This window comes from Medicago sativa, chromosome 6, assembly GCF_051527215.1.
Source record: "Medicago sativa cultivar Bolivia chromosome 6, Bolivia_mono, whole genome shotgun sequence".
NCBI classification, from domain to species: Eukaryota; Viridiplantae; Streptophyta; class Magnoliopsida; order Fabales; family Fabaceae; genus Medicago; species Medicago sativa.
The window spans coordinates 4,694,560-4,718,832 of NC_140754.1; the positions used below are offsets into that span (position 1 = coordinate 4,694,560).

Consider the following 24,273-nt stretch of genomic DNA (forward strand, 5'->3'; position numbering starts at 1 on the left):
TGTGACTTAATTGAACAAAAAAGTACTGAATTTGTTTGATTGAAATAATGCAAATTAAGCAAAGTAAAATTGTTTTGAACTTTATAATAATAAAGTTGTCAGAGATGAGTTTCACTAGATGACTATCATGAGTTAACAATTTGAATATGATTATTGAATTGACTTATCGAATTATTACTGAATTCTCTAATGTATTCCTGCCCTAATTCCTTAGTGACAGAACCATTAATTCTAAAATAACTCCTAATTCCTTAGTGAATTTAAGATTAGAATTAAGCATGAATGAACAAAAATTCTCAATTGGTTTTAAGGGTTTGCATCTATTCCTAGATTACAAAGGCAAGAATTTCAAGGGTTTATAAATTCAACTTCCGTATCACAATATGAACAGTAAATCAATTTAAAAGCGGCCCAGCAATAAAAGCATTAAGAACTGAGATAAGAAAAATGATTCAATAAACTTCTTAAATAATCAAAATAAAGTCATATAACAAAAGTTGTCATCTAGATAATCTCATCCCTAACAATTGGGAATTTAGCTATTCATGGTGAAGGAAATAAACAACAAAGAAAAGAGAATAAAACGAAAGAATTTGCTGACACTGCCGATGTTACCCTGCATTGGCGTTCTCCCCCTGACTCTTCTTCTCCCATTTCCGTCGTGCCGCTCCCAAAAGTTCTGAACCACTTTATGTTGTTGCTGCCCTCGCTGTTATATTCCAACACAAGTGAAGAAACCTAATTCCCCCCCTCTTTTTTCACGTGCAGCATAGCCTTCTATTTCCTTCTTTTTTTTCTCACGTGGCCTACCCCACACAAAAATCCAATTTCCTTTCTTATTCTTTCAACCCATCATGCATGATAAGTGTTTATTAGGCCACCCCTTTTATTTTCCTTCAAAGACCACTAACAATGATAAATATATATAAATAATAACCAAGAAATATTATTTGTAATCATCCATAATGCACAAAATCTTCACAACTTTGATGGTAGTATTTCACTTCAATGCGTTCAACCTGTCAATCTAAAAATGGAGAGCGAGCAAAAACTCCGAGAATTTGTCTAGTTAGAGATAATTAGCAACAAGAATAACCAACGCAATGTGATATTTTCAAAATCTTCTTTTATCTCAGTTTGGCTAAAAAACACTCTAAATTGATTCAATTTAACTTAAAACTATTTAAAAATGACTGTGGAATGAACGCAATAACAGGTTTTTTAGAAACAAGGAAATCAATATGTGTAGCTTGTTGGAAAAAAATTAAGATTCACTCGTATTGGTGGATGAAGGCAGCTAATGTTGTTTTTGTTTTAGGAGGTCACAGCTGGCTGGCATGCCCGCTAACTTGTTTGGGCATTGGCTAACCTTGTCAGTTTTATTTTTGGTCTCTGTTTGTGAACTTTAGTTGCACTCTTTTGGCACGTCTTGTGATGGAGATGTGGCTTTGTTATTGTTAATATATTCCATTTTTGCCTCATCAAAAAAAAAATATCTGAATACATTCGAACACAATGCGGTTTTTTGCAGTTTCGATTTGGATTGCTTTGGTTTGCAGTTTTTTTTATTGAATGAGTTTGGTTTTGCTAAGAAAAGTATGCTTCATTGTTTAAGGGATTGTGTACAGTTTTCTCGAAATTGGCAAGCGAAGAGATGTTAATTTCTATTCCCAGCAGAAGGCTGATTCATGGGCCAAAATATTCAATAATAGTAAAATTCTAGTATTTACCTAACTAGTTTGCGGTGAAATTGGAAAACTCGAAATGCTTTGTGTATTGGAAAATAGTCTTTTGCAGTTTTCAAGCCAATGTCTTGTGTTTAACTCCCAATACTACCATTTTTTAGAATTGATTTTTGAAGTGAATTCTTAGAGCCATGTTGGATTCACATGTGGCAGTCAAATAAGCACCACGTAATAAATGTCATGTAAGTTCCACGCAAAAAAAGCAACATTAGGATGGCTCACAATATATTAAGCGTCACATCATCACTCTTTTGTCACATAAGTTCCACTGAATAAATGTCACATTAGTGTCCGACTATAACATCATTGTTTCTGCTAAAAATATGATGTAAATTTGACATAAGGAACAAAATTGTATAATTCAAATTAGAGTACTAAAATTGCAAAATTAAAAATGAGGAGAGCAAAATTGCGGATTTATCATATAGTAGGGGGACCAAAAGTGTAAATCTCTCATATTCTTATCTATACAATGATAAATATTTTTATGTGAAAAATAATAATTTCACATTTTTACACCTCAAAAAGTATTACTTTTGCACATTTTGGTATCAAATGTTATAGGATGTGGCAAAAATAATTAATCTATAAAACATAGTGAAATACAATTTGAACTATAGGTCAAATAAGTGTCTACATTTAGTGTCCAAAAACTTATCGAACAAAGAAACAACTTTACACTTATAGAAACATGTCAGGTATGTCGGTGCTCTAAAAGAAACAACTTTTCTCTTTTAGGATACCGTCTTTGAATTTTATAATTATAATTATGCAATGTATTGATCTTATAAAATGTCAAATGCGTGTACATACAACTTGCAAAACAGAGAACCATATTTTTATTTCTCATTGTTAATTTTGTCTATCTAAAACTCTTCAATTCTATTAGGATATATATATCCATACATTAAAAGATTAGATATAAATAATTTTTTAAGATATAATAAAAACATCATATGCATGTACATACAGCTGGCAAAACAGACTACCAAATTTTAAATCTCGCTATTAATTTTGTCCATCTAAAACTCTTTAATTCTATTAATACATACATACCCATATACTTAGAAGATTAGATGTAAATCACTTTAAAATTTGAGGTAAGATATCATAAAAATAGCATATGCGTGCACATACAGCTGGAAAAACAGACTACCATATTTTTCTATCTCGTTGTTAATTTTGTCTATCTAAAACCCTTAAGTTCTATTGAGATATATATCTATATATCTAGAAGATTAGATCTATATAATTCTAAAAGTTTATCAAATATATCATAAAAACGTCATATGCATGTACATACAACTGGCAGAAAAAATTCCATATTTTTCTATCTAACGGTTTATTTTCTCTATCTAAATATCTAGAGCTATTTAATTATTAATTTTTTTAAAATCTAGTATCCGACCCAAACACCTACTAATCTAAGAATTTTAATTTTATCGCATGTGGATTTGTCCATTTATAGTTAGAACTTGCAAAACTCCATATGAACTAGTCCATCGAAATTGATATCGAGAGATATCAAACATGAGAGCTTAAGAGAAACACACACCAATATCTCAAAGCAACACCACCTGACTAACTCAGGTAGGTTTAATGCTATTTTAATTGAATGCATGTAAGTGCATAAAATTAATATATATATATATATATATATATATATATATATATATATATATATATATATATATATATATATATATATAGAAACAAGTGAGCTACCATCCACTCGATGAATTAAACATACTTAATTTCTTTAATATTTCTCAATATATTTTTAAAAAATGATGTAAGTTTTTTGTTATTTTTTATTTATAAAATTCAAACTAATATTAATTATTGTTTAGTCAAAACTATTTTTGACTATTAATTATAAAGAGATGAGTATGTAAAATGAAATAAAAAATTATTAAATAATTCCATAAAAATAAAATTTATTAGTTTTATTGATACAATAAATCAATTTTCCACATTTTTTTCACTGTTTTCCTGGCAATACAAGTTTCAAAACCAACGGTTGTGATTGCATCATTAAAAAAAATGATAAATCATCCACTAAAAAAAAAGGAAAGGTAAATTAAAAAGGAAAAAAACGAGGATTTGGAAATAAAAAATAAAAACCACCCAAAGCGCATCGTAGGAAATAGAGCATAAACTTAAGCCGAACTTTATAACCACCACCGTCTATATAAATGTACACGAAACCAAAAAACACATAACATTTTCCCGACTAGTTCTCAAGCGACAATTTTTTTCTCTTTCATCTGAATTTCACCGAGAAAATGGTATTTTCTGCTGAAGAAAAGGAGAGAGATGTTGTTATGGGTAATGGTTTTGGTGCTGACAAAGGTGAAGGTGAAGGTGAAAGAGTGAAGGCTCCTCTTCACAACTTCGATTTACCTTCTTCTTTGAAATGGGGTTCTCAGCGTCAACTCAGGTGTCAAAAGGTCCCTGACAATGGCGATGGATCATCGCGGAGGGATATGGTATCATTACCGGAGAGTGCAATGGAGAGGTTGAGCAAGCTAAGGATCAATTACGGTGATGATGAAGGGGTTGATGCTATGTAGGAGAGGTTGACACTTGATCTGAAGTTCGAAGGTAGAAGGATGAAAGATGCCATTATGAAGAAGGAGAAAGAGAATGGTCTCGATAGTGGTGGTGAAGGGTCGTCAATGGTTATCGCAAGAGAGAAACCCTGGAATTTTAGGACAAGGAAAGGTGTTGCTGGAGAGACTGGTAAAGGGTTGAAGATTGACGAGAAGAAACCCAACATATCATCGTCGTTAAAAGGTGGTGGTTCTACTGAGAAGAAGGCGATGAAGTTTTCTTTGTCGTTGACAAAAAAGGAGATTGAGGAAGATTTCATCATGATGATAGGTCAAAAGCCTCCCAGAAGGCCCAAAAGGAGACCTAAAAATGTTCAGAAGCAAATAAATGTAAGTTGATTCAATTGAATGATTAATTAATAGGTACTAATCCTAATTTTATATTCTGATTATAATGTTGATTTTATTATTTGTGCAGGCCCTTTTCCCTAGTGCGTGGTTGTCTGAGGTTAATGCTGATTCCTACAAGGTTCCTGATGCTCTTGAGAATGGCAAGGTATGTACGTGCATGTGTATTTTTTGTTTTGAATTGGTTGTTACAATTAGTTTAATTTGAAATTTGAAGAGAAATTAAGTCTTGGATTGGATGTGGTTTTTGCAGAAGTAGGAGAAGCATTGAGAATGGCACCTTGGAAGGCATGTATAAGCTGACTGTTGGGAGTTATAACATCTTAGGATACATCTGACTACGATGTATGATTTGACTTTGTTTTTCCAGTAGCAGTTGATTTGTACTTTTTGTTGTTTTCAATGACGATTTTGGTCCCATATGGATCAGTTCATTTTTTTTATAAGAATTATTCTCTTATGAGATGTCATTGGGGGAGTGCTTGCAGTTTCTGGTTCTACAATGCTTTCATCAAGCTTTGTAATTTTTAAAGAACTAAGCTGATATAATAATGTTTGACAATTTTAAACTTTGGTTTCCATTATTTTACAATATTACATGATAATTATTTTATGTGTTTGGTCTTGCTAAATAATTTATGGTAAAAATTTAACTTCACTTATCACGTTGCGTTTATGAGATTGCATCAGACCCATATCTATTACAAAAAGAAAAGAGGGTTTCTGCAATTGAAAGTGATATGTAAATATATTATATTGTACTTAATTATTTTATGTGTTTGATCTTGTTCAATTGTTTATGGTGAAAGTTTAACTTCACTTGTCATATCGCGTTTATGAGATTGCATCAGACCCATATCTATTATAGAAAAATAGAGGTTTTCTGCAATTGAAAGCGATAGGTAAGTATATAATTGAAATATGAAGAGTATAAAATCGACTAAGGAAAGTTATTAGAGGACTGACCAATGAAGCTTATTTCCAACATAACTTAGTAATTCAAAGTATCAACCTAACCGTAATTTTTAAGAATCATGATAGTTGAACGATTCATTTAGCAGGTTCATGTAGACCAATAGTTGTAAATCTTTGGTATTGGTAAACCCATTCTTCAATTACCGTTTTCATTATAGGGAAAAATGTAAACAATTAATTAATGAAAATTCTTATATAAACTTTGGTCACTTGAAACACTCTTTTTATCTCATAATTTCATCTCTTTGTTGTTAATTTTACACTCACTTTTACTCTCATAATTTTTATCCCATGATTTAATCTCTTTGAGTTTCATTTGACAATCCTTTTTTACTCAATCTTGCATTTTATTACTTCAACCTTCAATAAAAGAAAATATACATTTCTTTGTGTCAAATGGGTCCAAATTAATATGATTTTTAACTGTCTATGTTGCATTTTATGCAAAATTATCCACATCCTAATTCTCATTTTTTTTCCGTCAGGCCACCACTAACAAACCGCAACAAGTTTTATAGACCTCAAATGGATACTCAAGGTTTAGGAGTTTTCTTGTTATATATACTGTTGAATTGAAGTGAGAGTGGTCGGTCTCATATCAACTATATGGGTAATAAAATGTTAGATATATTAAGAGAGTAATTCCTATATCTAATGCTTTGATGTTTTGGATAAAAATGTGGTATCTAATTCTCTTATGGTCCTTGGTCTTCTGTATCATTAACACATCGTTATTCCCGAAGCTCTCTCGAACTCCCTAACACAAACATTCATAGTTGCCACTATTTGATTTATATGGGTACATGAAATTGACAGTTTGGCACCATCATTTTGAATCAACTTTTTTTCTTACATTTTTTTGATCGAGTTTAATCAGACTCGATATTATAATTAATTGAAATTCGCCTTTTCATAAAAATAATGAATTGAAATTCTACAATTTGAGTTGAGCTTATGTGGTTTCCTGTCAAACCCAAACAAAACAACTTGTGATAAAGAACAACTTAGTTTGAGTGAGTTAAAATCAAATTATGACAGAATAAATTAAGAGTTTAAAGGCGGTGTATTGTCGGTTCAAAACAACTTTCAAAAGACAATCAATGAAACATTCAAAAGTGAGAGAAGGTAATTATACAACATCACGATTGTTTTTTATTTTACTTTTTATTATTCTAATGTGTCAATTTTTAGTGTTTGTATTGATTGTCCGTGCAGAGTTGTTTTGAACCGAAAACCTACCATTTTGAAACTCAGTATTTTGCAAACTCATAAATAAATGTAACGTTTTATTCACATTTCACGAGTTTGTTTGGTGAGTAACATATGATAGAGAAAATATACAATGAATAGATGGATATGATAGTGTTTTATCTTGGTTTTCGGGTGTCAAACATTGATTACGTTTGAACCTTTTTAACCGTTGATATCTCATTTTTTCTTGGGAAGGGAAAAAATAAGCAAAACCCTTGAGAATCGAGGTCCGGGAGTTATTTTCGCTACGGGAAGGTGTTAGGCACCCATAACGACTATAGTATCCTATAGGAACCGTCTTTGCTTTCTACGCGCGCGCTTTAGTTTTAAATGCTATTTGAAAAATGATATTTACACCTAAGGGTTTACTACGCGAAGAATTGGAGGGAGAAGAAAGCGTTTGAATTTTTATTTTATTTGAATTGAAGGAATCTTGGTTCCTTGCCTACGTACCCTTTTTAGGGATCAAATCCACCGTAGTTCTCTTCCAAAAAAAAAAAAATTTGTTTTTGTTGATTGATTTTAAGTTTGAAAATGGAATTTTGAAGAATGAGAGAGAGGCCTCAAGGGCATGAGATTATGAGAAAGGTGAGGTGGAATTAGTCATCTTGCAAAAAGGTCTAAGTATGATTAAAATTTGTTAAGATTTTTGTTTAAGAAAAGAAAAGGAAAAATACAATGGGATTTTGATCCCAAGGTTTATTTAGAAAATGATTTGAGTGATGTTGTTTATATTTCTTTTGAAAAGAGAATTTGCCTAAGTTTCAAAGTTCCTAAACATACATCTAAGCATACATTCCCTAAACGTACATCTAAGGCATGCATATCCTAAACATACATCTAAAGTATCTATGTGATGTGTGTGCATGTGTCGGTGCTTGTGTCGGTGTACATTATTATAGTCCATTGTCCTTTACATCATTGGCCTAGATACATGCTATGGTCTTGCAAGAAATTTAAAGGCATAAGGTAAAGTACAAGAATTCATAGATTTTACATTCTAACTTTTGCATGAATTTAAATGGCAAGAAATTAAAGTGCAAGAAATAAGAGATGAAAGTATGATGTGAAATGCTATGGGAATGAGACATGAAACAAGAAGGGTTAGTAGCATGAATGAAATAGAAACTAGCAACAAAATGCATAGTAAAGCCATTATAACTTGCAAGAAAAGTAAACCAACAAGCTTGACAAAAAAATGATAAAAGAACTTGAAATTTAATGCAAAACTAAAATTAGATTGAAGCCTAGATTCTCATAATATTGGAGAAATTTTGAATGACTTGTTTCAAGAAAACCAACATGGGAATCTAAGGATTTAACTATGCCAAAGTTTATAATATTTTCAAGTTCTTTATGCACTTTTATTTCACATTATATTTCATATTATTCACAACATAAAGGATCCACAAAATTCACACAAACAAAACAGCAAGTATACACCAAAAATAAAGGACAAAATCACTCCAAAAACCACATGTTCAAGACTACAATTATGTATCAAAACCCAAGCTCAAAATCTCATCACAATTTCACAAAAAATGTTAACAAAAAGTGAGCAAAAACAAGAACATATCCTACATATTTTTAAAATGAATTTTCACATGTAATTTTATTCCAAAGGATAGGTCTCAAATGCCAAGATTACTCACACAAAAACTCACACAAACTTTTAGAAGTTTTTAACAAAATTTTAACAAGAATTAAAACATTGAATTAACAAGAGCACAAAACATTTTCCAAACAATTTTGATCAAGATTCAACATGCAAAAAGCATCAAGATTCAATCAAAATAGCAAGGAAGACATTCACAATTTTTTTGGAATTTTTTAGTAACAAATCACATGTTCGGGGGTGTAAACAGCAAGAAATTATCAAAAAACACACAGACAGGGGGAGTGCATACAACAATAACACGCAGAACAGTGGAAAAGCAGTTATTGGGCTTAGGAGCAAAAAACAGTGGGTTGGGTTTGGGTTAAAGAGTTGGAGCGGGTAGGATCCATGGGTTGTGCATGGGTTAAGTTAATGGCATGGGTCAATATAAAAGATTCACTGTGTTGCAAAAAAAAAAAAATCATTCACTCATGTTTCTTCTTCTCTTCTTTCTCGTTTCAGGCCAAAAGAACACGCCATCCCTTCTTATTTCTTTAAATTGGCCGGAAACAAACTCCGGTACGGTGGCCGGTGGTGGTGAAGTGGATAAAATAGTCACAAGAAAGGGGGGGTTTGAATTGTGACCCTTTAAAAATTATCCTGCAACTTTAAAAATGATTCTCAAGTGGAAACTTGGAATAGTTAAGTTAATAGCAGACTTCAGAACGTTCTGATGTCTGAGTACAAAAACAGTTTAAAGCAGACTTCAGAATGTTCTGGTGTCTGAGTGCAAAGACAGTTTAACAAAGTAAATGTGTTTGTGTGTGTTTGTGTTTGCAGTAAGTAAAGAGTATAGGGAAGAGAGAATCAACACACAGAAGTTTATAGTGGTTCACCCAATGTGGGTTAGTCCACTCCTCACAATCTTGTGAGAGTTTCCACTATGATGCTTGAGATAACCGCTTGTTCAAAAAAAAAAAATGATGCTTGAGATAACCTCTCAAATCCTGCACCATACAATCTGAGTTCACCTGAACACTTACAATCCTGTATTCTCTAAGCCTCAGCAGGCTTGCATCTTGTTGCTAAGTTACCCACTTAGACTTTTACACCTTCTGCTCAAACTAACACTTTAGCACCTCTAAAGCTAGATGAGACTTTCTTTTCTTCTTGCTAAGTTACCCACTTAGACTTTGCACCTTCAGCTCAAACTAACACTTTAGCACCTCTAAAGCTAGATGAGACTTTCTTTTCTTCTTGCTAAGTTACCCACTTAGACTTTGCACCTTCAGCTCAAACTAACACTTTAGTACCCCTAAAGCTAGATGAGACTTTACAAGATGTTTGGAGTTTGAATGTTTGAGAAACAAACAGAAGAAGAAAGAAGAAGAAGTTATCTTGGAGATAACAGAGAGTATTGATTTGCACTAAGTAATGAAAGCCTTAGTCATTGATCAATTTCAGTTTGCAAAAGCTTCAAACAAAATCAAGTTGTTTTCTTGTATGCTTTGCAATTTGTGTGGAGTTTGAATGTTTGAGAATCAAACAGAGGAGGGGGAAGAGAAGTTATCTTTGCAAGAGATAACAAAGAGTATTGATGTGCACTAAGTAAATGAAAGCCTTAGCCATTGATCAATTTCTGTTGCAAGAGCTTTTAAACAATCTTCAAGTTGTTTATTTGAATGCTTTGGCAAGGTGCAAGTTTTGCTGAGCCTTAGATCTGTATTTATAGAGTCTTTGGGCTCAAATAGCCGTTGTAGGGTGTCCAATGGTGTTATGCCATGTGTCCTGGGTCCCACAAGCTTTTACTTGAAATTCTGGGCAAACATTCTGATCTCTGATGAACTTCAGAATGTTGTTGCGTTCATGATGATCTTCATCTGGGTTCATCATGTTCTTCATCTGGGTTCATCATATATGAATGAACATATGAAGTTCTGGGCGTGTCATATGCTTTTCATATGAATTTCTAGGCAATAACCAAAGTATGGACTTTTCTTCATACTTCAGAAAGTTCAGTTGCCAGATCTGCCTTGGAACTTGGTGCAGGAGGATATAGTGGGATTCTGCATCTTCATACACAGGCTTTGAGAGATTGTGTGGTCCTTGTTCTGTACCAACTCTCATACGTGTCTATCTCTGATTGAGCAAGATAGATTTGCTTTGCTTTTGCTTTTGCTTTTTACCTACTGTACTGTTCATAAAGTAGGCCTGTGCTTAGCTGAACATTCTGATCATCAGAATGTTCCATTTGTTTCACTTAGGATGATTTGTGAGACTACCATTTGATGTAATCAAATCCTAATAGTGAAACACAATGAAGAGCAGTAAATATAACATCTAGGATGATATTCCCTTGTGGAATATTCCTAGGACTTTAATGTTCATAGTCTTAAATGAACATAAAGTATCCTTTTTGACATAATCCTTGTATATGCCTTTATTGCTTGATTGATCCATGCAAAAGTACTTCTCTTGACATTTATTTATGTCACATGTGCCTTGCATGACCTTGATCCATGTTCTTGAGATTCTGGGCTTGTATAAAAGCAATCTTCTGATCTCTTGTGCGAACATTCTGATCTCTGAGCAACATTCTGATCTAACTTTCTGATCTCAGTGTTAGATCTTGAAATCAAATGTCCTTTGATTACTTGATTCTTGGTATGATTTGAGCCTTGTTCCTGTCTTAGTAAAACACTCAAGAGCACAAGTTAAATACCAAGGAATTAATCAAAGTCCATTAATTCTTTAATCATATTGGTTTATTATCTTTAAAATTAATTAGGGATTTTGCCTCAACAGGTGGCACCACCGTGCCGGAGTAACCAAACCACTCTTCTTTGAAAACAGAAACGATCTTGAAGATCTCTTTCACTCCTCCACTAGATTTTGAAAATGCTTTTCGAAAACAATCACTCACACATTTAGATCTAACAACACACATTGAGAGCAAAAAGAAAGGATCTACCTCTGTTTTGGATCGGAGATGAACAAAATGCAACGGCAAGCTTCGATCCTCTGTGCTAGTAGGCTTGGTTCTATCTCCCTCCTCTGTTCACAATCTGAATCTTTGGGGCTGGAGGATTCGATTCATTCTTGCTTTGTACGGTCCAGCTAGCTTTGTTAATGATGCTTCAATGATGATGAATTTGATTCACGATCAACATGGCTTGTGATGGTTTGAGATCGGTTTCCTCTTTGATGTTGGTGAATTCGATTACGGCTGAAGGTTGTTAGGGTGGAGGAGAGTGGTGGTTGAAGGTTTTGTGGTGGTTGAAGTTTGTTAGAGATGAAGATTGTGGTGGTTATGGAGGTTTTGTGGTGAATTTTAATGGTGGATGTTGTTGATGATGATGGTGGAGGAAGAAGATTGTGGTGGTTGGAGAGAGGTTGGAGATGAAGTTGTGGTGGAAGAAGTTAGTTAGGGTGGTTAGAGGTGGTGGAAAGAGTTTGTTATGGAGGTTAGAGGTGGTGGAAAAAGTTTGTTATGGTGGTGATGGAGGTGGTTACGGTTAGAGAAGAAAGAGGGAAAAAGAGAAATTGATTTTTTGTGATTTTTGCGTATTTGTGAAAAAATGATTAGTGTTGACTCTTTTGACCCATGGGACCCATTATATAGATGGTGAAAGGGATGTTGGACCAATAGGAGTAGGACATGTGACACCTGCAAGATTACTTGGACTAAAAATGAACTAAAATGCAATTTTAACAACTTGAGGACTAAAATGCCAAATTAACTAGAATTGCATTAAAAAAGTAATTTTGAAAATTACGTAAAGTAACAATAAAAAAGGACTAAAATGAAACAACTACTAAATGAGGTACTTCAAAGTAACCTCTCTCTGTCAAAATTTCATGTGAAATGACCAAAATGCCCATAGGAACTAAACTGACCCAAAATGACACAAATGCAATTTTAAAATGGGTTTTTAACAGGGAATTAAAGCAAGAGTTTATACAAGCAAATTAAAAGACTCAGAGACAATTTTTAGGGATTAAAAGGGGTTTTAACACAGGAAATGACTAAAATGCCCCTAGGGGCTAAACTGACTCAAAATGACTCAGATGCAATTTTTAAAATGGTTTTTTAACAGGGAATTAAAGCAAGAGTTTATACAAACTAAATGAAAAGACTTAGAGTGCCAAAAAGTAGATCGAATGCAGCATCACTGTAAAATAGGGGCCTCCCCCCACCCCCCGTAGTTACTTGACATTAGAGTGCCTTCTGCAGGCACACATTCCTTAACTTGGAGGAGCGTATAACCATTCGCGATGAATTTGTTCACCGGCGTGAAGACTACATCCTCTGATCAGGAAGTACACCTTGATTGAGTTAAGTAAACCACCAAATTCGTCCCTAATCTTGTAGGACACTCAAATAAATATACGAGGTTATAGTTATTTTGAAAAGATCTTTTACTCTATCAAATTTTATTCATATTAGTTTTTCTGAAAGTGCGTTAAGTACGAAATTGATTGTAAATGGCTAAATATAGGATCAAATTCATAGTAAATGTGTAAGAACTTATGTTTACTCACTTTATATGACTGAATATAGGGTGAGCAAATAAATAACAAGGGTAATTAATGTGGTTATTTTTTAATAGGTTGATTGTAAATGGCTGAAAAATCACATTAATTACCCTTATTATTTTTTATTAATGACTTATATTTACTAGAAATATTAATAAAAAATATACTCCTATTTTATGGAAAAAAATATCTAAAAGTTTGCAAAATGTCTTATATTACTCACAAGCAAATCTTTTAAAAGAGATCTATAATTAGAGACGAAGAATGTAACCGAAATTGGATTAGCCCTCTTGGGTCTAACGTGAAGAGGGAAATAAATATTAAGATGTGCAAAAATTAAAAAATAAAATAAAATTGCATATGCAATCTTAATATTTTAGGGTGTGAGATGCACACCTTGAGCTATGCAATCTAACCATTTTACTTTTGCATATTTAAAGTTTTAAAAATCAAATCTTATATTAAGGACTGCAATGCAACATGATCAAATGCTTGGTATAGGTGGGAGATGAAAATTCAAATTCAAATGAAATGAATGAATAAATATCTAAAACATGGGCCATGTTGAATAATTTAGAGTCACATGAATGTACGAACCATAAAATATGTAACAACCAATACAATGCTTCCACATAAATGGGACCACATTGCCATCTCAATAAAACATCATCATTTTGATACTTTGAAGGACATACGTGTCAAGCCACGACTGCACTGTCGGTTGTAAATCGTTAGTTGAAGCATCTTTTCATCTTATAGAATAGATACCTACCTCTCTTTTTTCCTTCTTTTCTTTTACTAGGTAACGACTTTTCGAATGTCTATGTTGGTAGTTAGTTCTTGTTCTCTCCGATACTATTTTTTAGTTATCATCGTAATTACAATTTAGATGATAAATAATCGTATTAAAAATGCTCTAATACTCTTTTATTTAACGAAATCATATTATCTCTACATCAAAATATTCGGTTCCATGTGAACTTTACTGAATAAGAGAGTAAGTAATAAAAAATGTTAAAATAATAGAATGAAAATGTAAACTATAATTCTCCATTTTTTTTAAGAATTTAATGTGTTTGATGTGTCAAAATTTAAAGTAAGCGATCCACATGACATTCTATAAAAAAATGTTATAGATATATTTTAAGAATTTATTTTTTGAAAGATATTTTTCAAAGATGTTTGTAAGATTTAGCTCAACTAACACTATTGACATTTTCTTGACCCAATAAACAATATTGATATTATAAGACTGGATCTTGTTAAAAAAAATATATATTATAAGGTTAGACACATTCACCTAATTTTAGACCGTAATCTTATAGTTTTGTGTGTAAGTTTCAGATGATGTTTATTACAAAAACAAATTTAAAGACGTTACAAAACAAGTCTAGGACATGGTAATGAATTTTCATTGGAAGATTGTCAATGCATAGTCATCAAATTCTTTTTTTAACATATTTTGCATTGATATTTTCTTTTTCATTTTTGTCTCTTAGATATTTTTCATTAGACGGTGTAAAATTAAGCCAAGTCTATATTATTATTTTTTTAAAAATTAACATTATTTATTTTTTACTATTAATTGTTGTGGTTGTGTTGAACATATCATATATCATAACATAAACATTGTGAAGTAGTGGTGAGTGTGTATCTTCACCTACCGAGACTGTATTGAAGAATATGGAGAAGATGAAATTCTCTCGGCAGGTGGAGTTGTGGCAGAATATCATGCATCCTTTTAGAAGGTTTTGGATTTCCATTGCCACACGTTTTGGAATTCGTAAAACTGGTAATAATTCAAAACATGTTTGGTCTTTTTTCTGTATTTTTTGGTTATAAAGTACATGTTTGGTTTTGATGTTTGCTAATTCTTCAAATAATAGCATGTGCTGAGTTTTGCACGTTAATTGTAACATGTTTGGAATCACGGTGAGTTTGACAGAATCAGAGTGAATTTGTGAATTATTGTAACATATTTGGATTCATACACTGTTTGATTTTGTTAAAGCTAAGAAGAATAGTTTTTATCAAAATAGTGATTCTGGTAAACTCATGGTCAATACAAATATATTATATCATTTTCAATGAATGCACTATGAATGATTCAAACTTTGAAATAACCTTGTTAATTTGGACAAGAAATTCTTCCGTTCTATCTGATTTTTGAAGATGGAGTTTAATTTTGATACACTGACAGTGTAAACAATTTTTACAGCGTTAGAGAACCACGACTAATTACATGCGTGGCTTTAGAAGTAGTTGTGGATAAAACCAAATATTTTGAGTGATTTGATGATTACGATTAATTCACATTGAATATTCTTTTTAGGCCGGCAGTGTATAAGTATCAAATCCTGTTGAAGATTATTGATTCAGCCTTAAAATCTTTTTCTTTTTTATGCCGGCCGTGTATAAGAATCAAATCCTTTAGAAGATTATTGATTCAGCCTTAAAATCTTGATTTTGAAGATTATTTGTTTTTGAAGATTATTGATTCAGCCTTAAAATCTTGATTTTGATGATTATTTGTGGCAATGATTAGACAAAGCTTTTTAATTTAATTCTAATGCACGTTAATTGTAGCGTGTTTGAATTGCTGGTGAGTTTGATGAAATTATGGTGAGATGTGATTTTGTTGAAGCTCAAGATTATAGCTTCTGCTAAAATCGTGGTAGCGACCGTGATTCCGCTAAATTCATTGTCAATTCATACATGTTGCATCATTTCGATGAATGACACTTGAGTGAATGCAAAGTTTGGAATAAACATGTTAATTTGGACACGAAATCGTTCCTATATAGCTCTCTGATTATGTTTGAAACAATGAGTTACTGAAATTGGAAAAATGTGCAGGGTTGAAGAACCTAAGAAATGATGTGAAGTCTTGTGAATATGAAGATATTCGTGTGATGTGGGAGATGCTAAACAGAAATGAATCATTATCAGAGTTTGGTGGTGGTAATTCTCCAAACAAAATCAAGAAAATTCATTACTTGAAATTATTCAAATGGGCAAGGTGTGCTGCTCCATAAAATTCTCACTCCTACTAATCATGTGTGTGAGTCTATTTCTCTTCACAGAAATTAGGGTTTTCTTGCTTCAATCATGAATAAAGAGAATAGGGTTTCATGTTGAACATGGTCTCTTCTCTCGTATGAATCAGCTCAATTGTTTCATAGTTGGTGCACAGCGTGTGTGAGTGTTGTAAATTTCGAAGTACCGAGTTTGATTCCTACTGATGAAAAAAACTCGATCATTTTGTAAATATCAAATGTATCCACCAATTTGATGTAGCCACCCTTATCGTATATGAAAATAACTGAGTGAATCATCAATTTAGTCCTTGAAGTTGTTAGAATCAAGAATTTTGATCCTTGAAATTAACAAAATTCCAAAATGGTTTCTGAAATTAAAATTTCTCGATCACATTAGTGCCTATAGAACCTTTTCGCACGAACTAAATTGTCTGACTCAAAAAGACTAATGTGATCTGGGGAGAAAATTTCGGTTACAATGATCATTTTAGAATTTCGTCAATTTCAGGGACTAAATTTTCAAACATCTACAATTTAAGGACTATATTTGTGATTCACTTGAAAATTATGTGTAGTTTTGTGGTATGATTCATCATCTTGTTATGTTCAATTAGACCTTCATGTATTGCTTTTGTAGATCCATGAATTGTGTCTCAGATTTTACCTTGTATCTCTTGGTTTTGTATCAGAAATAAACCATCAGCATTATGCAGAATATCTTACCTACTATATACTTTATAGAATGAAATCAAAAGAGTTTCAGTTTCATGCACTGTCGGTGTAAAATGTTTTACACTGTCAGCACATTGCAACCAATTATGTGTTTGGCTTTAAAAGTGGTTATGATAAAAGTCAAACATTCTAATGATCTGACAGTTATGATTAATCGATAGTGTAAAAAGCTTTTACACTAACCATGTATATATGAATTAAATCCGAATTGAAAAGGTAAAATTGTACATAAAAAAGATAAGAATGTGTTAAATCTTATTTTTTATAAAAAAAAAAAATGTATGTTTACCATGGTAATTTTTCTTCAGTTTACCTTCTTACAGTAAGAACATCATACAATTACTGCTATATTAATATGATATAATGGCAACTTGTTCCACAAACTTTGTGATAAAATTACACTTGAAAACTATATCAGAAAAAAATAAAACTCAGTTTTAACTATCTGATTCACTCTTATTATAGTAATATTTACACAATAGTGTATACAACAATAAGCTAATTGAACTTAACCAAGCTAGAAGCCAATAGTAATTATCCAAACGTGCCTCGACCATATCATCAGAAAACCAACTTGGAGTTCCTTTTGAACTTGTGTATACTTCAACAAGTGTAATCATCAATGCACTAACAAAGCTTCCAACTCCGAAAACACTTGTATACAATGCAATTCCCATTGTTCTCATATTCTTCGGAACTTCACCGTAAAAAAATTCTTGCATACCAACCACTGTGAAAATATCTGATATACCAAGAAGAATGTACTGTGGTAACAACCAGAAAATGCTTATTGGTACTATTTCTGATAGTAATCCTTCACTTCTCATTTGTCGGCCGATAGCAAGGCGTTTCATTTCAACTAGTGCCGCGATAATCATTGCTATGATTGAGAGTACCATTCCGATTCCCATCCTTTGCATCACGTTTATACCTTTTTCCTGTCGTGTTATCAGCTGAGCAAACGGTATAAAAACTCTGTCGTATAACGGCATTAACAGTATTATGGACAATGTTATTGCACTTTGAAGTGTGGCCGGTGGTATCTTGAAATTTGAACCTATGTTTCGCTTCATTGTCATGCCTTGTTTTGTGAAAAATGTTGCAGGTTGTTGGAAAATCACTGCAAACATGAGAAGCATTGTCCATATAGGCAATAGCTTAATCATAACCTTTACATTTGGTAGCAGACACATGCTAATTTTTGAATCCTTATTTATGACCTTAATGCTTTCACAATTTTCGCGACAAAGTGGTCTCTCTTGAAGCCTGTATCACAAGAAAAATAAATGTTTTTCTGTAAGCACTTCACTATAGGTCATTGTAAGTCTCATAACGGGTACACGTAACCATTTTTCACACATTCTCTTACCAAAAAACACAGGTCTTGTTACGTTACTGACGTGACAGTAACCGAGTTGGTGACTTATCCTATGCATACCGATTTCTCATCTCATATGTGTAATCTTGTCCTTTTCAGAATTAGGTTAAACAATATGGCGGAAACAGTGAGCGAGAGAGAAGAGGAATATGCTGTGTAGCCTAGAGGTAATCGTCATCCAACGTACGAAAATCTCAGAGGCAAATTCCCTCGATTCCTCTATTCTCTCGCACATTTTTTTTTGCTTATTATAAACAGTAATTTAGTAAATGTAAATTTATGTGTATGAAAGTGTAACTTACTCTAGTTCGACATTTTCAGACTTGTCATTTGGTAGAGTAATTTCACAATGGAAGCATTTCAATGCAGATTCTTTTATACTCTTAAACATGTTCGTGAAAGGCTTCTTATCTCGAAGATCATCATCATCATCTTGTTGCTTATACGAATATATAGAGCTTCCACTAGAGAAAATCAAGATAGAAAGAAGCATCGAAATCGCAGGTATAGCAAACCCTATTACCCAACCAAATGTGTCTTGGATGTAAGACATGAATGTTACACCCATTAGGCTTCCAGCACAAACACCAAAATACCACCATTGAAAGAAAAGTGCTTTTTTGTTGCTACTTGTGTCATCTGTGTTACTACAAGGTAGTTCTTCATCTTCACCAAGTTGATCAGCTCCAAAGGCTTGTAGAGATGGATTATATCCACCTTGGCCTAATGAGATTAAATAGAGAGATAATGAAAGAAATGAAGATGACATTGATCTGTTTTTGTGATGCCATGATCTTGCTAGTGCTGTTGTTGTCAATGCTGCAAGTCCCTATAGGAAGAAAACACAAGAAAAATGTCATTGACTAGTGAAGAAAAAGTTGAATATTCAAATTAACAGTAACTTTCTGTTTGAATTGGCTTATTTGAGTTTATCTACTGACATAAGCATTTGCGAGCCTTTTTGAGAATGCATAGAAACGGCTTACGATATGTCCATAAGTTGTTTTAACCTTATCTTTATAAGCCCTCAAGGATTAGCTTATGATAACATCTTTGAAATTATGTGATTTTGTATGGATTTCACGATTTTGATGCGATTTTACTGGGAATTTTCCTATTTTGGGATTCTGCTATTGATTTAAGTTGTTGAAGGTGAATAAAGTCGCAAAATCCTGAATTTTAGAATTTAAGTTGTGATTTTGACAACAATGGTTTTACCTGTTTGTTTTGGTGAATATATAAGATCATGACATCAGAATCATGGTTTCATGTCTATATAATTGGTTAGTAACTTCAGTTCATTCTACTAAGAGATTTTTGCAATTATTATATCCTTTTAGCATATGGTGCTTAATTGAATAACTTAAAAAAATAAGAAGTGGTTTACTTTTTCTCAAAGTAAAGTAAGATATGAAATTTTTATAATCATAGAGGCATTATTGCCTTATCTATTAACTATACTGTTTAGATACAGTGACAACTTTTATGTGTATGTTGTATCAATTTGGCTACTGTTGTTTGGAAATTATGAAGCACTGACTCAGATGCGGACATGACTCTGACACGTACACGTAGACAATAATAATAAATTGGTAAACATTTTCTTCTGTAGATTAAATGAAAAAAAGTTTAATATTATTTTTTTAATCAAAATTTAGGTGGATATTCTAGTGAAATGTAGAATCTGACTTGGAAAAGTAACAAATTGTTCATTGATTGATAAAGGCACCTGAACTCTTCAAAAACTGTAGAAAACTTTAGTCTCGTATATGCTTAAATATGAGTGGTTATGACTCAGACTCCAACAAAACTTAATGGATCTCCTAATGCTAATACTATATAGTATATACTATATATAAAGTAAGACATCTAAATTTCCAGCCACGTATATTAGTCATTGCAGATAAATTTTGAGTAAAATTTTATAACAAATATATTATAAAAACAAAAAAAAAAGAAATGGAATAATCTTGGAATAATCATGAAAATTCTAATACTATACTATAACAAAATTAATGGATTTCCTAATGCTAATACTATAGTATTTGTATAAAGTAGTAGGTCAGGTAAATTTCCAGCCACGTGTATTATTCATTGCATATAAAGTTTGAGTAAAGCTTTATGACAAATATATTATAACAAGTAAAAAAAATGAAATGATCTTGCAATGATTATAAAAATGCAACTTTCACTATGAGTTTAAAATCAATTTTTACATTTCAACTTTTTCATAAAATCCACTGTCTTACTTCACAATCAAGTAATCAACTATAGGTTTAAAATAATTCTGTTTTTGAATTTTAGAACTTAGATGCCAAATATTTGTATGAAATATCACTTCAGTGGTATGAGTTTGACTTTGTAACCCTAAATGACTGAGTTCAAATCAGTCAAAGACGGTTGTAAGATGATCATTAGTGTAACTTTAGTCAATAATAATGTTAGAAATCAAATCAAATATATCTCTATAAAGTTAGATAATTTATGTTGTAAATATGTAAATGCAAAAGGAAGGAAGTATATAATTTTGTGGAAGGTGACTCACCATAACATAGAGAAAAGATGAGGACATTATGGTGGAATATTTAGCCCAATAAGCATCAGCAATAGGTGCGACCAACAATGGCATTATGGAAGTGAATCCAACCCAACTATTAACCATCTTTGCTGCAGATGAATTGCTCAAGTCCACAACATCAGTTAGATAAGTTACCAAATTTGAGGCTACCCCTTTGAATGCAAACCTCTCTATACCTGCAATGACTGTTTCAAAGAGCACAAAAAAATTGTAAAAATTTAATTTTTACACTAAGAATGATATAATAGAATATCATAAATCAAAAGGGCATGCAAGAATAATAGAATATTGTTTGAATTATGACTATGGCTCTCTTCTAGAGTTTTAAATCATGGTAATAGTTGTGTCGCAATTCTAGATATTGAGTAGAATCGCGGTTAAATGAGATTGATGCAAGTTCAATAGGGATTAGGATTGCCTATAGTTAAATTCAACTACAGGACATTGTAGTTGAATTCAACTGCAGGCAATTCAAATCCATTCAACTGTGGTATGAGGATGCAGAGACATCAAAACCCATAATGTTGCAAAGGAGATTACGGCCGTGGAAAATAAATCCTATTAAAGACTAGTTTCCTAGGTTTTTCAGCAGAAAATTACATATAATCAATGGAATTGAGGCTTAAGAAGGAAACTAAGATAAAGTTAGAGAAAATATCACAAATGGTTTTCTCAATCCAAACATATGCTTTAATTCAACAACCATTGTGATCAATCATGAGCAAAATTCATCCCTAATAAGGTTGAAACTTGAAAATGCAACTACAAATAATAAACATATATTTATATATACAAAGATAAAGATACACATAGAGTTTACCTATGAGGAGAATGCATGAATTGCTGAGCCTCTTGGTTTTCTGTCCACCAGCCATTATAAGAAGATACCAAATGCTTCTAGAAAAATGAAGCAACCAATATCCAAACTTAAGAGAGAATCAAAAACATAATTGATTGTGTTTCCACATGATCATGTTTTGGTTTTTTTTAAGGTACTATACAAGATTGGTATATTCACGAAATTATTGTGAAGATACCGATAGTACTAACTCTGTTACAACTTTGAGACCCTAAGTTTAGGCTTTAAATGGAATTGGAAATTGTATAGTACATATATAGCAACATTGATTTGTCTTTAGCAACCTTAATGGGACACTAGACTTTCACTTTGTGCCATACCTAAAAGCATGACCAAAAATATGTTACAAATGCATTTCGGTTATTAGCTTTATTATTATTATTATTATTATTGTAATTATTATACCTTTTGGATGTTGTTGTTGTTGTTATGATTACTTATAGTCATAAGATACATATGAAAAAGATTAGTAAGCACTGAGAAATATATTTTATATAAAAAAAAAAGTTTGAGAAATATATTTGTTATTATGTTTAGTAATAAAAATAATTGTGTTGTCTCGTAAATATAGCTCAGTTGATAGCTATCAAAGATATTATTTGTAGGGATCGGGGTTTGAACTCTGTATTTTTCACTTTAAAAAGTGTACGATGTAACCACTAAACTACTTGTCAAAAATATTTATTGTGTTACTCAAAGATGAGTATAACATGTAACCAAAAACAAAAAGATGTGTACAACTTCAGGTGGATTCTGTGAAACAACCTCTCTACTGGACACGTACCATTGCATGCTTAACACATAAGATGCAAATATTTTTGTCTCTGAATTTAGGACTCTTGAATTTTCTTTATCCATTTTTATATGATATTTTATAAATTTTCAACCGCTTCCTTAGTTCATTACTATAACATCTTTTTTTGGGTACAATTTTACTACAATTTCTTTAACCGTTCTTCATTTAGTTTTAGATATAAATAGCTATGATGTGAAGATAAATTAATTCTTTCTTTTTGAGGGATAAATAAATATTACAACCAACTTTCTGAATTAGGGTAATTTAGGTAATATATATTATGACTGATGAATAGGACTGAAGGTGTTGACACATGTCGCCATGTATTTGAAATTTTTACAATCGATAGGACAATCTAGACCCTCAATTTAAAATCAAACGGTTCACGTGAATTGTGTAATTTTTTTGAATGTTAAGAATCTGAATCTATGTTGTCATAAACTTTTCACTGCCAATATTTACATGTGCGTTAAAATTTGTGGTAGTTAATACAAGTAAAACTTGTTTACATGTGTTAAATTTATCAAAACAAAAAACACTTATTAAGTTCCTTGGTGCGTGTCCTCGTGTGCTTAGCTCAGTTGGTAGGGACAAATACATAATATGTGCAAGGTTCAGGGTTTACACTACAAGAATTTTGGTTATTACTGGTGGAAATAATCCCTCAGTAATGCAAAAAATCCCTCAGTAATACGCATTACTGGCGGATTCGAGTCCCTCAGTAATATGAGCGTCAGAAATGTTACTGGCGGATTTTTCCCTCAGTAATGAGGATGTAGTCCTGACAAAGCATTACTGACGGATTATTCCGCCAGTAATTACTGACGGATTATTCCGCCAGTAATTACTGACGGATTATTCCGCCAGTAATGTAAATTCAGATTTGTCATAATATTACTGACGGATTTATCCCCCCAGTAATGTTAATCGAATTTGCATTACTGACGGAAATGTCCGCCAGTAATGTACTTCACCTTTTTTTTTTTTGATCCCTTCCCCCACTTTTTGATTTTAATTAGAGAAATAAAATTAAATAAACACAAATAAATTAAAGAAATAATTTTTTTATTTAATACGACAAATTAATTAAACCACATATCATTATAATATTTGTACAATACATAAATAATTTTCATACAAAATCATAAATATTTTAATAATATTCCTACAATCTAGAAAACTAAGAAAAAAAACTAATTATCATAATATTCGGACAAATTTGATCTTGATCTCCCTCTCGGTGATCTTCGCTCCTATTTCCTCCTCTTCCACAAACCAGAATAAGGAACCAAAAGAACAGCCACATAGAACAGAATGCTGCTCATTAGGATAACGAACAACAACAATAGGACAAACACAATGATGAACACAGTAATCACTAACACTCCCAAGCTTCCCATCACTCCCTCGACGCACCGCGCGGAATCCACGGCTCCCCATAATCACAGCACTAAGACCAAGACGCTCAACTTCAAGACATAACCTCTCCTTCATATCATGATCCTTCACAATATGGATCTTATACGGAATCTGAGCTTCTTTGAGGGGGTTTTGCAAGATCAGCAGACTTCATCGCGGTGAAAGCGTCGTAGTCTTCTTCTAGCTTCCGTTTCGGCGAGGGGAGGGGAGGGGAGGAGGGGTGGTGGATTCGGATTTGGGGGAGTTGTGGGTCGGATTCGTATGCGAGGTTATTGGGGTTCTGCATTTTTTTGGTTTTTGGACAAGAAGAGAGAAAAAAAGAGGGGTTTTCTAAAGAGAGATTACCAGCGGATATTTTGAGGTTTTGACGGATTTTTAATGCACGATATTATTGGCGGATATTAAGCAT

At 32.4% G+C, this 24,273-nt stretch overlaps 2 protein-coding genes and 1 pseudogene across 2 annotated transcripts; 2 read left to right on the forward strand and 1 right to left on the reverse strand.

The window, feature by feature from the left end:
* The first annotated feature begins 3,675 nt into the window (after window positions 1–3,675).
* On the forward strand, window positions 3,676–10,675 carry LOC146912219 (uncharacterized; annotated as a pseudogene).
* A 3,999-nt stretch (window positions 10,676–14,674) lies between these two features.
* LOC146912220 (uncharacterized) lies at window positions 14,675–16,817 on the forward strand. Its single transcript, XM_085719917.1, has 2 exons — window positions 14,675–14,856; window positions 15,921–16,817. The coding sequence occupies exons 1-2, from the start codon at window positions 14,748–14,750 to the stop codon at window positions 16,097–16,099; spliced, it is 288 nt and encodes a 95-aa protein (XP_085576043.1). The 5' UTR covers window positions 14,675–14,747; the 3' UTR covers window positions 16,100–16,817.
* Window positions 16,818–17,165: 348 nt separating this feature from the next.
* Window positions 17,166–21,875, reverse strand: LOC146912221 (Major facilitator superfamily protein). Its single transcript, XM_085719916.1, has 4 exons — window positions 21,611–21,875; window positions 20,758–20,975; window positions 18,515–19,041; window positions 17,166–18,100 (listed from the first exon to the last, which is right to left on the reverse strand). Exons 1-4 carry the CDS (start codon window positions 21,663–21,665, stop codon window positions 17,272–17,274), a joined length of 1,629 nt encoding a protein of 542 aa, XP_085576042.1. The 5' UTR covers window positions 21,666–21,875; the 3' UTR covers window positions 17,166–17,271.
* Between the last annotated feature and the right edge of the window lie 2,398 nt (window positions 21,876–24,273).